This window comes from Amyelois transitella, chromosome Z (genome assembly GCF_032362555.1).
Source record: "Amyelois transitella isolate CPQ chromosome Z, ilAmyTran1.1, whole genome shotgun sequence".
NCBI classification, from domain to species: domain Eukaryota; kingdom Metazoa; phylum Arthropoda; class Insecta; order Lepidoptera; family Pyralidae; genus Amyelois; species Amyelois transitella.
The window spans coordinates 682,790-699,823 of NC_083535.1; the positions used below are offsets into that span (position 1 = coordinate 682,790).

At 39.2% G+C, this 17,034-nt stretch overlaps 1 protein-coding gene across 1 annotated transcript in view; it reads left to right on the forward strand.

Moving 5' to 3' along the window:
* Window positions 1-17,034, forward strand: part of LOC106130542 (uncharacterized) — a 99,943-nt gene that overhangs the window by 66,321 nt on the left and 16,588 nt on the right. Inside the window, exons 3-8 of the mRNA XM_060953742.1 lie at window positions 6,994-7,056; window positions 8,254-8,370; window positions 8,465-8,472; window positions 10,522-10,685; window positions 11,600-11,728; window positions 15,949-16,069. Of these exons, the coding sequence (XP_060809725.1) occupies window positions 6,994-7,056; window positions 8,254-8,370; window positions 8,465-8,472; window positions 10,522-10,685; window positions 11,600-11,728; window positions 15,949-16,069 (602 nt within the window). The remainder of the gene's footprint in view (window positions 1-6,993; window positions 7,057-8,253; window positions 8,371-8,464; window positions 8,473-10,521; window positions 10,686-11,599; window positions 11,729-15,948; window positions 16,070-17,034) is intronic.

Sequence of the window (17,034 nt, forward strand, 5' to 3'; positions counted from 1 at the left end):
CATTTTCTTCAACAACTTCAAGTTCACAACTATCCAAACTTTGAGAGAATACATTGTTGTGATCATCATCGGCTATCATTAAGCCGAATAGCTGTATGTGGCCTATCAGTCTTTTCAAGACCGTTGGCTCTGTCTACCCCGCAAGGAATATAGACGTGATTATATGTATAAATGTGTGATATTTAAAGCGAGGAATGTCTTTTATCAATGTGAAACGCCGCGAATTTTGCTCTGTAATAAATGTAGAACGGAAAATATTCGAGAATTTTTCACCGGCTGCAATTTTATAAACACCCTTTAGTTAGAATAAAGCTTCAGCATTTTATATTTTGTGCAAAATTTCTCAAAACATTGCAACACTTCAATGTTAAAAAAAATATGCAAACCGTTTTTATAAACTCCGATTCAAAATTGTGTGACATAATGAGAAACGGCTGTGAAGTGAAGGACAATGTTGTGACAGGAATGGTAAAGGGAAAAGGTTTAATGACGTGAATGGATGTATGTCGTAAACAGTGACTAAGGGATAAGCTTATAAACTTGGGTTTCCTCTCGTAGGCGATGGGCTAGCAACCTGTCACTATTTGAATCTCAATTCCATTATAAAGCTGAACGTGACCTTTCGGTCTTTTCAAGGTGGTTGTCTCTGTATACCCCGCAAAGGATATAAAAGTGACAGAGGTGACCTAGGTGCTATAATTATAGAGATAACGTATCTGGATCAAATGACTGGGAATCGGCCTAGGGAAATCGTCTGGGGAAATAAAGGGGCGGACTCAAGGGTAGCGCTGTAATCAAAGATCTAAAACTATCTTCGCGAGAAGTCAAATGAGAGGAATCCTACTAATATTAAAAACTAGCTGTGCTCGCAACTTCATCCGCGTGGAATAGTTATTTTTGGCATCATTGAAGCCCTCAAGCATGAACAATATTCCCCGTTTTTTTACATTTTCCATTATTTTTTTTGCTCTTTACAGTTGCCCCGTGATGTTATACAGCCTAAAGCCTTCCTCGATAAATAGTCTATTCAACGCAAAAAGAATTTTTCAATTCAAACCAGTAGTTCCTGAGATTAGTGCGTTCAAACAAACTCTTCAGCTTTATGATATTAGTAAAGATGCCAAAGTTTATGAGTATGTCAGTATGGATGTTTGTTACCCTTTCACGCAAAAACCACTGAACCGATTACGATGAAATTCGGTATGTAGTAGCTGAAGACCCACAATAAAATTATATACGCTACTTTTTATCTCGGAGTTCCCGCGGGATTGATAGGGTTTCCATGCGGACGAAGTCGCGGGCGGCCTCTAGAGTTACATAATATCGTCCTGGCGGGAAATGTCGGTCGAATGCTGCCATTAGTGCGCCATTTCACATGCTTTTGAGATGCACTTACTGTCCCGATTGAGTTACAGGCACTCATATCATTTGGTGAGACTGCATCGTCATATTTATTGACTAGCTGTGCCCGCGACTTCGTCCCCGAATAGTTATTTCGGGCATCATTGGAGCCCTCAAATAATTTTCCCTGTACAATTTAGTTTGTTTGAAATACATAAATTTACAAAGTAAGAAAATAAAATCAGTTGCAACATAATTGTTTAGAGCCTTCTGCACATCTTTCTACACGTGCAGCCTGTGGGCTCGATATACTCAAAAAGCTTACAGCGCTCTCCGTATACAGTATAATAACGCATTCAGGGTGCTGCTGCGTCTGCCCCGCTTCTGTAGTGCATCGGGGATGTTCGCCGTAGCAGGTGTAGACTGTTTCTTCGCAACAATGCGCAAACGGTGCGCGTCCCTGGTGCGCAGGGTGCGGGCCAGCGGTAATGGCATCCTGAATATGATTGCAGGCAGGCTAGACTGCCTATATGTCAACCATTCTTGCGCCATTTCGGGGGGAGTGGTGTAAGAATGGCCACTTTAGAAATCATGCTGTCCCTAGGTACCTAACATAGTTTGTAAGCATTACTAATACAAATGAGTCCTTGTTACTTATATAAATAAAATTCATTCATTCATTCATTCATTCATAATACATAATGCATATAATCACGTCTTTATGCCTGACGGGGTAGACAGAGCCTACACTCTCGCAAAGACTGAAAGGCAAAGGTAATTGAGATAGATCCAAATAGCAAAAGGCTGCTTACCTGCGGCTTAAAATAAAATCCTAATTTATTAGACTATTTCTTAGTTGCCTTGTATGCCAACCATGGATAAGAGTGATCCTATTGTAATGTGTTGGGAACCACACGGCACCCAGCATGTGAACAGAGCGCTACAATTGCTAGATTTTATGTTTACTTCATCTCAACGCAATGGAATTTTATAAAATCTATACCCTTTGTGCGAAAAATCGCTGAAAAAACTAGTTAATACTTAAAATTGTTTTACTATAAGCGTTGCAAAGCATACCCTTAGGGTCGACGTAGCTAACTTTGCTTTGTGGAGAGTATACAGCGTAAATAATACAATACTGAAACGTTCATTACAAATCCTTTATGATTCCAACTTTAAAGAAAGTTTGTAATATCTTTCAACTTCAGTTTACGAGATCAAAAGACGGGATTTAAATTGAGAACGTCGCGAGGTGAACGAATGAAAATGAGGTTTTACTTTAAATAAAGAAGCGAAGTGAGCTAAGTAAGACATCTTGGTGACTAACTTAACGTTGTAACGTTTCATTTTTAAATTGAGAACAAAGTGAGGTGAACGGTTGGGAATTAGAATTTAGCGCGCATTTAGCTCCACCTACACGCGCGATTAAGTGCCACCTACATAATAATACAAGTTTTTAGCAAAGCCCATAATAATTATAGTTATTACCGGGATATAGTCTAAAAGTACGCTTAATTCCAAAAAGATTGGCTTAGTAGGTACCGCGTGAAAAGGCGACAAACAAACTTATTTTGTCATGTCTCTACGAAAATTTTCATAGTTTTTGTAGTTTTTCTTAACAAAAGATAACATATATCATTTTCTCTTTTTTTATCAGCTGATTTACAGGCTTCCAAATTACCCATGGAAGGTTTCCGCGCCCAAACGTAACAATATCATTACTCTTCAATTTTTCCGCTCAAATAAGTAACCATTCATAGCCAAATATTTGTATTCGTTTATCGTTGTCGGAATCATTCGCAAACGATAAAGCCGGCTTCTCACGGCGCGACATCACGACGTCGATTTGTCGCAGACGCCACTCACGCGTACAGCACTTTGCTGTCAACCACGTAACAGTAAGCTGTCCCGTTGGCAAACTGTAGCTGTCGACTTAGATATTGTTACAGCGACAGCATCAACTTGGCTGACTCGTGCCTCTACTGATGGCGACACCAAGCTGCGGTGTACTGGGCGCGCAAAGTGCCTTTTTTTTTAAAAAAGCTTTTGAATTTGACGTATTGCAGCTGTCGACAGCCGTAATTTGTTGCGTCGACAGCTTGCAGTTGGATTGTCGACAGCATAATGCTGTCTATGCGAAGGTGACGAACGAAATACACATGGCTCGAACCGCATCGCACCGCATCGACTCGTTATATTCAAATTTAAAATTCAAATTAAAAATTTTTAATCATTATTACAGGACGAAGTGTCCTATAATAAAGAATAGAATTTTTTTTTTAAATTTTGAAACGTTTTGACAAATATCACTTAATATTTGTCAAAACGTTTGGTTTCACAACATTGGATGACGTCAAATTAATTACTTACAACTAAGTTTACTGCCGCTTCCAAGGCGTCAGTGCAGAAGAAGCGGTAACAAACTGCACTATACATATGTCGCGCCGTGGGAAGCCAGCCTTAAACTCCATTTATTTTCGGCATTTCCAAGAGTGATCATTCAAGTGTTGTGAACCTGTTTTATTCTGTTAGTTACACAAAAGGCGTTAATAATGACTGTTAAAAATTGTCACTTTTTCCTTGGCTGCATCAGAAGCTTGTGAATTTTTAAAATGGAATATTTTTCACAGTGAAATTCTTTGCTAGTTTACCTGATGGAAAGCGTTAATATTTTTTGCTTTGGTAGTTACTTAAGTAAAACATAATATTCACTTAATCAAGTCTCTTTTGCCGTGTGGTTCCCGGCACCAATACAAAAAAGAATAGGGCCACTACATCTCTTTTCCATGGATATCGTAAAAGGCGACTAAGGGATAGGCTTACAAACTTGGGATTCTTTTTTAGGCGATCGGCCAGCAACCTGTCACTATTTGAATCTCAATTCTATCATCAAGCCAAATTGCTGAACGTGGCCATTCAGTCTTTTCAAGACTATTGGCTCTGTCTACCTCGCAAGGGACATAGACGTGACCATATGTATGTATGTAAAACGGTTAAAAGTTTAAGTCGTTGAAACTTTTCAAAGTAATTACACATCATATCATATTAAACGTTAATTTTGTTCACTAAAAAGGCTCTCTAGACTTTCCACTGCCTAATATAATAAGATTTCGCATGTGCAGAATACAATTTCCTAGCATTTTGCGCTCGCTCGCCGTAACTTTAATATGAGTTACCTACATTTTGTATAGACTTCGTTGCGTTAACGAAATGTGGTCTTTGTATCATGCTTAATTAACTAAATGAGACAGGTATTTCATTACATGTTGAAATAAGTTTGTTTGAATTGCGAATTTCATTTTCACAGAATGCATGTCTCATTCTGTTTTCAAGCCAAACGGACCGCTTACGTTGAAAGCAAGTTGGTTTTTCATACATACATACATACATATTAACACGTCTATATCCCTTGCGGGGTAGACAGAGCCAACAGTCTTGAAAAGACTGAATGGCCACGTTCAGCTATTTGGCTTTATGATAGAATTGAGATTCAAATAGTGACAGGTTGCTAGCCCATCGCCTAAAAAAAAGAATCCCAATTTTGTAAGCCTATCCCTTAGTCGCCTTTTACGACATCCATGGGAAAGAGATGGAGTGGTCCTATTCTTTTTTTCATTGGTGCCGGGAACCACACGGCACTGGTTTTTCATTTAGACAACTATGGAACTTTTGAATTCAACCTTATTCACCGTCTATTAAACGTATTTAAAGACAGAAAATGTGGTTTCTGTAAAGTCAGTGGTTGACATAATTACTATTTATACTAAATACCCCACAAGGGATATAGACGTGACCATATGTATGTAGGTATGTATGTTATACTAAATAATATAAGTATTTAACACGCACGTTATACTTTTATGGTTCCCGGCACAAATATCAAATGAATAGGACCACTCCATCTCTTTCCCGTGGATGTCGCAAAAGGCGAATTAGGGATAGGCTTATGAACTTGGGATTCTTAATTTAGGCGATGGGCAAGCAACCTTTAACTATTTAAATCTCGATTCTATCATGACGCCGAACAGCTGAACGTGGCCTTTCAGTTTGTTGTTTGGGTATATCATACTTACATACATATAGTCACATCTTTATCCCTTGCGGGGTAGACAGAACCAACAGTCTTGATAAGATGGCCACATTCAGCTATTTGGCTTAATGATAGAATTGAGATTCAAATAGTGACAGGTTGCTAGCCCATCGCCTAAAAAAGAATCCCAAGTTTGTAAGCCTATCCCTTAGTCGCCTTTTACGAAATCAATGGGGAATTGATGGAGTGGTCCTTTCCATTTTGTACTGGTGCCGGGAACCACACGGCGCTGTTACCTTTTACCAATACACCTAGTGGATTTCACAAAAAAGGTTATGCAAGCCAATGTTTCATTTGAGGACGCCCAAGAACAGACAAATGGAGAGTGGAAATTCTGAAGCCGGACCCTGGAATACGATACGATGAGGGAGAGAGAGAGAGAGAGTGACTCCAGAGAACAGCCTTCACTTTAGAGACCGTTGAATTGAGAACCTCTACGTTTTTGAAGTGGGTTCAGAATGCTGTTGTTGCAACTGTTAATAGATTAATTAACGATGCACGATTGGCCTTGTGTATAATGGCTGATTAATTACCGTTGAGCAAATAACTGATAATATCCTTGTTTATAATTTGCTCAGGCTGAGAGTAAAAACATTATGAAAACTTTTACATAAAAAAAACCGTGTCGTGTGGTTCCCGGCACCAATACAAAAAAGAATAGGACCACTCCATCTCTTTCCCATGGATGTCGTAAAATGCGACTAAGGGATAGGCTTATAAAATTGCGATCCTCTTTTTAGGCGATGGGCTAAGCAACCTGTCACTATTTGGATCTCAATTCCATCATTAAGCCGAGCCGCTGAACGTGGCCATTCAGTCTTTTCGAGGCTATAGGCTCTGTCTACCCCGTAAGGGATATAGACGTGACTATATGTATGTATGTAGGTATGTAAATAAAACATAGAACACTGATTACAAAACTTAGAACACTGATTTAGCCAAGAACGTTTCCTCTTAAGTGTTTCCAAAACTGTTGGTTCTTACTGTCCTTTATGGAATTAAAACGTGATATTAATATATGTATTATAATTTATTTATTTATGTGAACTCGCGTATTACATCTTTATTCTTTACTTGGTAGACAGAGCAAATAGTCACGAGACATGATTCCACCTTCAGCTGATTTACAGGACCCATATAAAAAGAAGATTTTTATTGAATAGAAATATTGACATGTCACTTTTTGAAGCTATGTGCTATGTTTTTTTATGGGAGCCAACTCAAATTCACCGACCAATCATTAACCCAGTGTGCTATCTTATTACCTAACGGGGTAGACAGAGCCAGTAGTTTACCGGATGACAGTTTCACATCGAAATAAACAGGCATATCGCGCCGACGCGTTTAACGCTTCGGCACTGCAATGCATCGCCCGTGGTAAGGACTGCAACGCGTTTGTCGATAATTCTGATATGTCGAGAGAAACCTTTATTTTACGGACGACCTTCGAGGTTGTATCGGTTAAAGATATTTTATTATTTATTTACTAGAGGCCGCCCGCTACTACGTCCGCAAAAAAACCTTCTTTCAAAAAAAAAATTATTATGTTTGAATTGTTGCAGAATGTCCACCAGATCTGTGTATGGAAGAAACCCAAACGGACGCTGCGCCTGCGCCGTTGACAAGTAAGATATATGTTTAAAATAATATCTAAGATGCTGCTGATGCACTAATATAAAAAAGTTTATCTATAACCACTCCATCTATTTATCATGGCTGTCGTAAAAGGCGACTAAGAAAAAGGCCTATAAACTTGGGATTCTTCTTTTAATTAAAAGTCCTAGCACAGCGCCTAAAATAAGAATCCCAAGTTAATAAGCGTAAAAGGCGACTAAGGGCTAGGCTTATAAACTTGGGATTCCTCTTTTAGGCGATGGGCTAGCAACTTGTCACTATTTGAATCTCAATTCTATCATTAAGCCAAATAGCTGAACGTGGCCATTCAGTCTTTTCAAGACTGTTGGCTCTGTCTACCCCGCAAGGGATATAGACGTGACTATATGTATGTATGTAGTTAATAAGCCTATTTGAAATTGAGACGGAGTGGTCCTATACTTTTTTTTTGTATTGGTGCCGGCACAGCTAGTCCTCTACATAAATTATTCAGAATCCCATTACACGCATTGTGAATGTACAAATTGTTGTTATTGATTGGCCGGCAGTAGGTACACATGTACAATTGTTTGTGTAGACCCCGCTCCGGCCGCACATCTGATGCGCTCGTAAGTAATTAATATAGCACTGAAAGCGAGCCGATCACTGACCTCTATAATAGGAGGTTATGATGTGCCTATTTTGTAACTGAAAGATTTTTCGTGATCATTATAGTACTTATTTTTTTTGTAACAAACATATAAATTAGTCGACAATATGATAAAATACATTAAAAGAAAATTAAGAAATGAATTAGATCTTCCCATCATATTTTGAACTGGCTGTGCCCGCGACTTCATCCGCGTGGAATAGTTATTTTGGGTATCATTGATGCCCTCAAGGATAATGTTTTTCGGTTTTTTTTACATTTCTAGGCTTTAGGCTATATTACATCACGCTGCAACTATTAGGAGCGAAGAAATAATGTAAAATGTGAAAAGAACGGGGAAAATTTTTCATCCTTGAGGGCTTCAATGATGCCCAAAATACCTATTTCACGCGGACGACGTCGCGGGCGCAGCTAGTAAAGCCATACAGCTGAGCGTGACCAGTCTTCAGTCTTTTCAAGACTGTCGACTCCGTCTTCCATAAATAGACGTGAACATTATGTATTTAATATTTAGTAGTAAAGAACTGTTATAGTTACTCATCACCCGTTTCATCATCAGGTGAGGACAGTGACGGCGAAGGGCGGCTGTCAGCAGAGAGTTCACCGTTACGACAACGCCGCGGAGGCATCCTCAAGGGGGGACGTCTTTGGAAGTCACTGGACACAGACAAGGACGGTAATGACCAGGTATGTGGTGAGGAAAGGTGTTCTGATGGCAAAGAAAAGAATTAATCTGTGTCAACTGTTTCTCTTCCCGTTTTTTTTTAAAGTCGATCAGGTCAAAGGGGAATAAACTTGGGATTCCTCTTTTAGGCGATGGGTTAGCCAGCTTTATAGTGTTTTCGAGACAGTTGGCTCTGTCCATCCCTTAAGATGTGATTGCGAGCGAGACATCGTCGTGGTGGAATCCTCAATGGGGCCTCTGGAAGTCTCTGGAGACAAGCAAGGACGCCAATGACCAGGCATGTGGTGAGGAAAGGAGAAAGAACAAGTCAAGAATAGGATTGCAGAAAGGTCAGATGAGGAGTACCTGATAAAGTTATGATTGTGGGCTACTTTCACCTTTTACATACACATTTAATATATACAAGGAGAGTGTGGAGAGAAAGGTCGGAGTGGGAAAGCCGAAGTGGAAGACGAAAGTATCTTGATCAAATTAAGGACGTCCTGGAAAAGGGTCAGGTCAAGAGTGCCCGAAACCGCCGAGCTTGCATGAAGAGAGTTATGAATGTGGATGAAGCGAAGGAAGTATGCAGATGTCGGGGCAAGTGCAAGTGTAAAGATGTAGTCTCTGCCTACCCCTCCGGGAAAGAGGCGTGATTTTATGTATGTATTTAATATTTGTGCCGTGTGGTTCCCGTTAATAATAGAAAAATATAGGACCACTCCATCTGTTATGAATGTGGATGAAGTGAAAGAAGTATGAAGCGATCGTGGCAACTGGATAGGTAGATACAGCCTCTGCCTACCTCTCCGGGAAAGAATGAATGAATGGCGTTATGAATGTACATAATAATAAGTGAGTAAGTATATTACGACATCCACCATTTTAAACACGGAAATTTATATTTGTAATCCAAGTGACAACTAAGCAATTGGGAGAACTAATTCCCTTAGTAACCTTTCACGACATTTCATCGTTATATAAAGTCTGCCGACGACCATTCGGTAGAGCGCGTTTAAATCCATTTTCAATATCATCATCTTTGTATCGTTTGTCCTGATACTAACCTCCTAGGGGTAGAACCTTGGGTTCGCCTATAAGATTTTGGATTGAGTATGTCAGGTTACACGAAGCGATTCCAGTCTGACCTCCGTAGAATTTTGACACGAGCACCTAGCCCATCTAGGATCGTGGTCATAGGCGCGCCCTGGGCTCCAGATGTGAGGACGCAACCGGGACTGACTCCCGTCTGACCTCCGTGACCACATCAAAAAGTTATTAGCTTTAGCTTAGATCATAAGACTACAAGAGGAATCCCAAGTGTATAAATAGGTATATCCCTCAGTTGCATTTTACGACATTCTATACATAGGTACATACATATGATCACGCCTTTATCCTTTACGGTGTAGACAGAGCCAACAGTCTTGAAAAGACTGATAGGCCACGTTCGGCTGTTTGGCTTAATGATAGAATTGAGATTGAATCGGAAAGTGAATCGGTTTTTATTCCTGAAATTGATTCTAAATAGTTTTATTGCAAAACTTTTATATCGATAAATTGAATCGCACAACTATCCGATATTGCAGTCAATGCGATGTAGGTATCCTACTAATATTATAAATGCGAAAGTTTGTGAGTATGTCAGTATGGATGTTTGTTACTCTTTCACGCAAAAACTACTGAACTTGATAGCTGAAGACCCAGATTAACATATACATAGGCTACTATTCATCCCGGAGTTCCCGCGGGATTGATAGGGTTTCCATGCGGACGAAGTCGCGGGCGGCCTCTAGTATAAAATAATTCAATTTTGCTCGCCCGGCTGAATATGAAACTGATGAGAATATTGAATTAATTTCGCGCGCGAAATTAATTTATTTCATTTCTCTAATGTATAAAAACGTGTAACTTTTGTTTGATAACATAACTTATATTCACGTACGCCAAAATAGCATACTGCGTGATGCATGACTATTTTTTGCCACTCCACTTAGAAGCTTACACTAAAAGAGTATCAAGAGTATCCCTAGTGCACCTATTCCCTTGGTCACCTTTCACTATATCCATGGCATAGAAAATCTTACTCTCAAGTGCCGAAAATCACACGGCATATTTATCATTTTATGAGTTAGCCATTTTAATCCCTTATTTTATTGATAGAATGACGACCAGCGTTCAACCACTGCCAGCGATGAGGACGGGTCAGTCACGCCGCGGTCAGTCAGATTCGTGGACAGATCCAATGAAGAGAAACCGAAGGAGGACCACGCTGCATCTGACAACGAAACTCCTGCGCAGAAGGAAATTGGCACGACGACACATAGGTAACTTCGGTACTATAGTGGTCTTACAAATATCCCAATTAGGTAGGTACACTGCAAAGACTGCTTTTAATCTATACAAATATTATAAAGCTGAAGAGTTTGTTTGTTTGTTTGAACACGCTAATCTCAGGAACTACTGGTTTTAATTGAAAAATCTTTTTGCGTTAAATAGACTATTTATCGAGGAAGGCTTTAGGCTATATAACATCACGCTGCAATTATAAGGAGCAAAGAAATAATGGAAAATGTGAAAAAAACGGGGGAAATTATTCATCCTTGAGGGCTTCAATGATGCCCAAAATAACTGTTCCACGCGGACGAAGTCGCGGGCACAGCTAGTCATTAATATAATCCTCCGTGCTGTGATAGACTTTCCTATAAAGCTCATCATTAATGTATTTTTTTAATTTTCTATACAAAAACAAACAAACAAACAAACTCTTCAGCTTTATAATATTAGTATACTTAGATAAACATGTATGGCCCGAGCTTGACATAAACTCTTAGGCCTCTTAAATTCTTGTGCATTTTTGACATGGTGTTGCTACGAGTATAAGTTGTAAATATTTTATTTTATCTTTATCTTTATTTATTTGAAGAAATACCTATTCGTTTTGAAATAGTTCTACATTCATTCATGTTTTTTAAAGTAGACAATGTGTATTCGTCCACGATTTAGATTTGTAAATTGACGTCCGGTGAAAACGCTGCAGTGTAGATTATTCCGCCGCTTCTTCTACACATGCGCTTCTGAAGCCGTAGTATTTATAATTAGATTTAAGTGATGTGACGTCAATTAGTGATACCATGTATCCAATTTTGAAAATAAATTCTATGCTATTCTATAACAGGACTTTCAAAAACATATGAATGGTGTTTGTATTTGACTGACAAGTTACACGTCTCCCGACCAGGCTGGAGACCCCCCTGATCCTCACGATCCAAGCGCCGAAGACCAATTCAGCAGTGCAGCAACTCTTCAACAGCGGACGACCGCCCCCGCCGGCTATCGAGCCGCAATTGGTCACTTCGGAAACATTGAGGTAATTTTATATATGTACACATGTAGAAATACGGTTCAGTATAAAATAATCTATACATAAGTATAATAAAACTATAATAAACTAGCTGTGCCCGCGACTTCGTCCGCGTGGAATAGTTATTTTGGGCATCATTGAAGCCCTCAAGGATGAATATTTTTCCCCGTTTTTTTCACATTTTCCATTATTTCTTTGCGCCTTATGGTTGCAGCGTGATATTATATAGCCTAAAGCCTTCCTCGATAAATGGTCTATTCAACGCAATTAATTTTTCAATTCGAACCAGTCTATCCTGAGATTAGCGCGTTCAAACAAACAAACTCTTCAGCTTTATAATATTAGTATAGATACATTAATATTTTGACTGAAACGGATAGAGAATTTTTTTTACACTTTTTTTCTGTCTGTCTGTACCTATCTGACTGTATGATTAGGATTCAACTCGTAATTTACGCGGACGAAGTCGCGGACAACAGCTAGTAAATAAATATAAATACATACATACGAGACAAATTACACAGATTGAGTTAGCCTCGAAGTAAGTTCGAGACTTGTGTTACGAGATACTCACTCAACGATACTATATTTATTTATAATAAATACTTATATAGATAAACATCCAAGACCCAGGGCAATCAGACAAAGTTCTTTCTCATCATGCCCTGACGGGATTCGAACCCGGAACCTCCGGTGTCACAGACAAACGTATTACCGCTGCGCCAGCGGCCGTGCCGGCCGTTTTTTTGTGCCGTGTGGTCCCCGGCATTAATATAAAAAAGAAAAGGACCCACTTCATCTGTTTCCATGAACAGTGACCAAGGTATAGGCTTATATACTTGGGATTCTTCTTTTAGGCATCTGAAAAAAGTCATTTGAACCTCAACTCTATCATTAAGCCAAACAGCTGAACGTGGCCAATCAGTCTTTTTAAAACTGTTGGCTCTGTCTACGCCGCATGGGATATAGACGTGAATATATGTACTAATATATGTATTAGGGTGGTCCTTATTTTACAAAGTGAAAAATAACATCGGGGCACCTTGCCATTGCGTTCTTTATGCTATAAAATGAACTCAGTTTTTTTATTTATTTTTTTAATTTATATTTAGGGGTCGCGCCAAACATTAGAAAATTAAAAAAAAAAACTCAAAACAAGAGAAAGGCTTATGAATGAAATTCCTGACGAAATTTATAAAAAGTTATGATCTATCTGTTTTAATGGCTCATAGGCGAGCACCAGTTGTCATTTTGCTCTCCTCACCCCCCCTCTTGCCATACATTAACAAGGACATGCCCCGCAACTAGTTCGCTATCAGCCGTAAGTGTGAGCGCAAGTCGGTTTTGTTTACGTCCGTTATCAAGTCTGGACGCCGCTTAATTAAGCAACAGGAAATCTGCAATTTAATCACATCTACGCTGAAATGTGCTGGGTCGGACCCCATGGAATTTTCTGTGAATAGATCGTCCATTCGTCGTCATCGGATAAAACATCGTAAAGAGATGGCAGAGACGTTGAAACGCGAATTCACTACTCACTTGCCTTTAACTATTCACTGGGATGGAAAGCTAATAGAAGACATTACCGGGCACGAAACAGTGGATCGTCTTCCAATTTTGGTGTCAGGACAAGGAATCGAACAACTACTATCGGTCCCGAAACTGGACCGTGGAACAGGAGAAGTATGTGCATCAGCTGTGTATGCTACTATACTGGATTGGGGACTGAACGATAGAGTTAAATGCATGTGCTTCGATACGACTGCAGTCAATTCGGGATTGAGAAATGGGGCATGCATACTATTGGAGCAAAAAATGGAGAAAGATATGCTTGGGCTTGCATTTCGCCATCATATACTGGAGATAATGCTAGAACCGTCGTAAGTACAGCTCTAGGTCCATCAAGTGGGCCTGACATGTTGATTTTTAAAAGATTCAGGAATCACTGGAGCAAAATAGACCAGACCGACTACAAAACAGTCGCATCTGATCCTCATTCGCTGGAATCTGTACAGAAATAGATTCAAAATTATGATTTCTTTAGCTCAGAACCAACTCAACGACTATCAACCTCGAGATGATTATAAAGATCTACTCAACCTCACCATTATGTACCTAGGAGGACTTCCTGAGAAACAAGCATCATTTAGAATGCCAGCTGGACTGCACAGGGCATGCTGGATGGCAAAAGCTGTATATTGCTTGAAAATATTCTTATTTAGACACCAGTTCAAAATGACCAAAAAAGAAGAAAAAGGAATTAAAGATGTTTGCATCTTTTCAGTCATGATTTACATGAAGTACTGGTATCAAGCTTCTGTTGCTTTGTCAGCTCCCAAAAATGACTTGTAGCTATTAAAGGACCTGACAACATTCGATTATATAAGTCCAGATCTATTCAAAGTAACTCTAAAAAAATTATGGGACATCTGTGGTACTTGGCAGAAAGAGCTCGTATCATTTGCATTTTTCGATGACGAAATAGCATCAGATACCAAACGAAAAATGGTACAGGCGTTAGAAAAAGAAGGTCTCGATTTCTCTCCGAAAAGAATTAGTTTGGATACGAAAGACATTGCAAGAAAAAATATCGAAGACTTTGTGTCCAGTAATTCACTTCGTTTCTTTGAAATACTATGAATATCATCTTAATTCTTAAAAAAAGATGTGAATGACTGGCCAGAAGATGATGAGTACAAAGCTGGAAGAGACATTGTGCGGTCCATAAGGGTAGTGAATGATATTGCTGAACGTGGTGTTGCGTTGATGGAGGAATATAACAAGTTGATCACCGCCAATGAAGATCAAAAGCAATATCTCCTTTTGATTGTGAAAGAATTTAGAAAAAAATATCCGGATTCTAAGAAATCGACATTGATTAAGTAAAATTTTGATTGTTTTGTATGTTTTATGTTTGAGCTGGATTATTTTAATAACTTAACGTGTCAATTTTCATTGCTACGAATAAATGTGACCATTTAGAAAAATACATGTATTTATTTTTTCTTTCCAACTTTAAAAGTCCCGTCGCGACCCTTAAATATTAATATTAAATTATGAAAAAAATACCAAGTAACTTTCTAACTTTACATATCACTATGCGAGGGTGCCTCACCATAAATAAAAAAAATAATTTTTTTTTGGTATTTAAGGACCACCCTAATATGTATATGTAAAAATTATTGAGGACCTTTAGAATTAGTTTCTCCACTATAATTTTACCTTCCTTACAAAACAATACGAATATAAAGTTAACTGTTCACGAAGTCTTGTTTAACAAATGGACGTTTCATAAATCATTAATTTAACCACAAAGCTTTACCTGTCCGTTCCATTGAATAACGTTACAAAGACGTATATACATATAGTTACGTGATATGTGAACCCACATCACTTCATATCAACTTAGACACGAGTTTGGTAACGTTTAATGAATAACTCTATTAATTTATACTTAGATTAGTGCCGTGTGGTTCCAGGCACCAATACGAAAAAGAACAGGACCACACCGTCTCTTTCCCATGGATATCGTAAAAGGCGACTAAGGCATGGGCTTACAAACTTGAGATTCTTTTTCAGGCGATGGGCTAGCAACCCGCCACTATTTGAATCTCAATTCTATCATCAAGCTTAATAGCTGAACGTGGCCATTCGGTCTTTACAAGACTGTTGGCTCTGTCTACCACGCAAGGGATATAGACACAATTCTATCATCAAGCTGAATAGCTGAACGTGGCCATTCGGTCTTAACAAGACTGTTGGCTCTGTCCACCCCGCAATGGATATAGACGTGACCATATGTATGTATGTATGTCATTGGTTTGAAAACTAGCCGATACTCTTACGGTGAGGGGAAATATCATGAGGAAACCTGTCCACCATGGATCCAATAGAGGTTTAGTTTACTGAAGGTTAGTTTACTTTCTGACGGCCTCTGTGGCGCAGCGGTAGTACGCTTGTCTGTGACACCGGAGGTCCCGGTTTCGAATCCCGGCCAGGGCATGATGAGAAAAGAACTTTTTCTGATTGGCCTGGGTCTTGGATGTTTATCTATATATGTAAGTATTTATTATAAAATATAGTATCGTTGAGTTAGTATCTCGTAACACAAGTTTCGAACTCACTTCGAGGCTAACTCAATCTGTGTAATTTGTCCCGTATATATTTATATTTACGCAAGGGATATAGACGTGACCATATGTATGTATGTATGTATGTGTTTACAGAGCGTGGGACGCCGGAGTGCGGCCCAAGACCGAGGAGGCGGCTGTGAGGAGAGTGGCTGAGAGGAACGCTCTGAGGTGTTCGTTGCTAAGAAGCGAAGCCAGGAAGAAGCAGATGCCCAAGGTAAGTCGCACTAGGCTGATAGTTTTGGAAGTATATGAGTTGGGTTTTTTATTTTTTTATAGAAATACATACTAGGTATTCTCAAGGTTAATGGTGTTATTATGGAATCGTTTGCCCGGTTTTTTTGCAGCGTGGTTCCCGGCACCAATACAAAAAAGAATAGGGCCACTCCATCTATTTCCCATGGATGTCGTAAAAGGCGATTAAGGGATAGGCTTATAAACTTGGGATTCTTTTTTAGGCGATGGGCTAGCAACCTGTCACTATTTGAATCTCAATTCTATCATTAAGCCAGATAGCTGAACGTGGCCATTCAGTCTTTTCAAGACTGTTGGCTCTGTCTACCCCGCAATGGATATAGACGTGACCATATGTATGTATGTATGTTTGCCCGGTAGACCCGCAGCTCTCCTTGTTCCCAAAGATGTCCCTAATTAGCGGCAGTAATAAATAAAAACATACAGAAGATTGCAAAATACGGTCATTACTTCCACTATCAATCGAGAACAACAAAAAAAAAACACTATTCAAAAAATGACATAAAAAATTAAGAAATATTTCGAAACAACCTTCTTGGTCATCCCCAACAGGTGTCGTGTGGTATCCGGCACCGTTAGATAAGAAAGAATAGGACCACTCCATCTCTTTCCCGTGGATGTCGTAAAAGGCGACTAAGGGATAGGCTTACAAATTTGGGATTCTTTTTTAGGCGATGGGCTAGCAACCTGTCACTATTTGAATCTCAACTCTATCATTAAGCCAAACAGGTACAGATAGGCTGTCAGTTTTTTTAAAGACTGTTGGCTCTGTCTACCCCGCAAGGGACATGGACGTGATTATATGTATGTATGTACTAGGTAACCAACATTAGAGAAGACGCTTTTCAGGGTCCGGTTACCAGAAAGCCGTATTTGACCGATATTTTTCTATGAGAAAAACTATTTCTATAATATTTCATGGTTGGC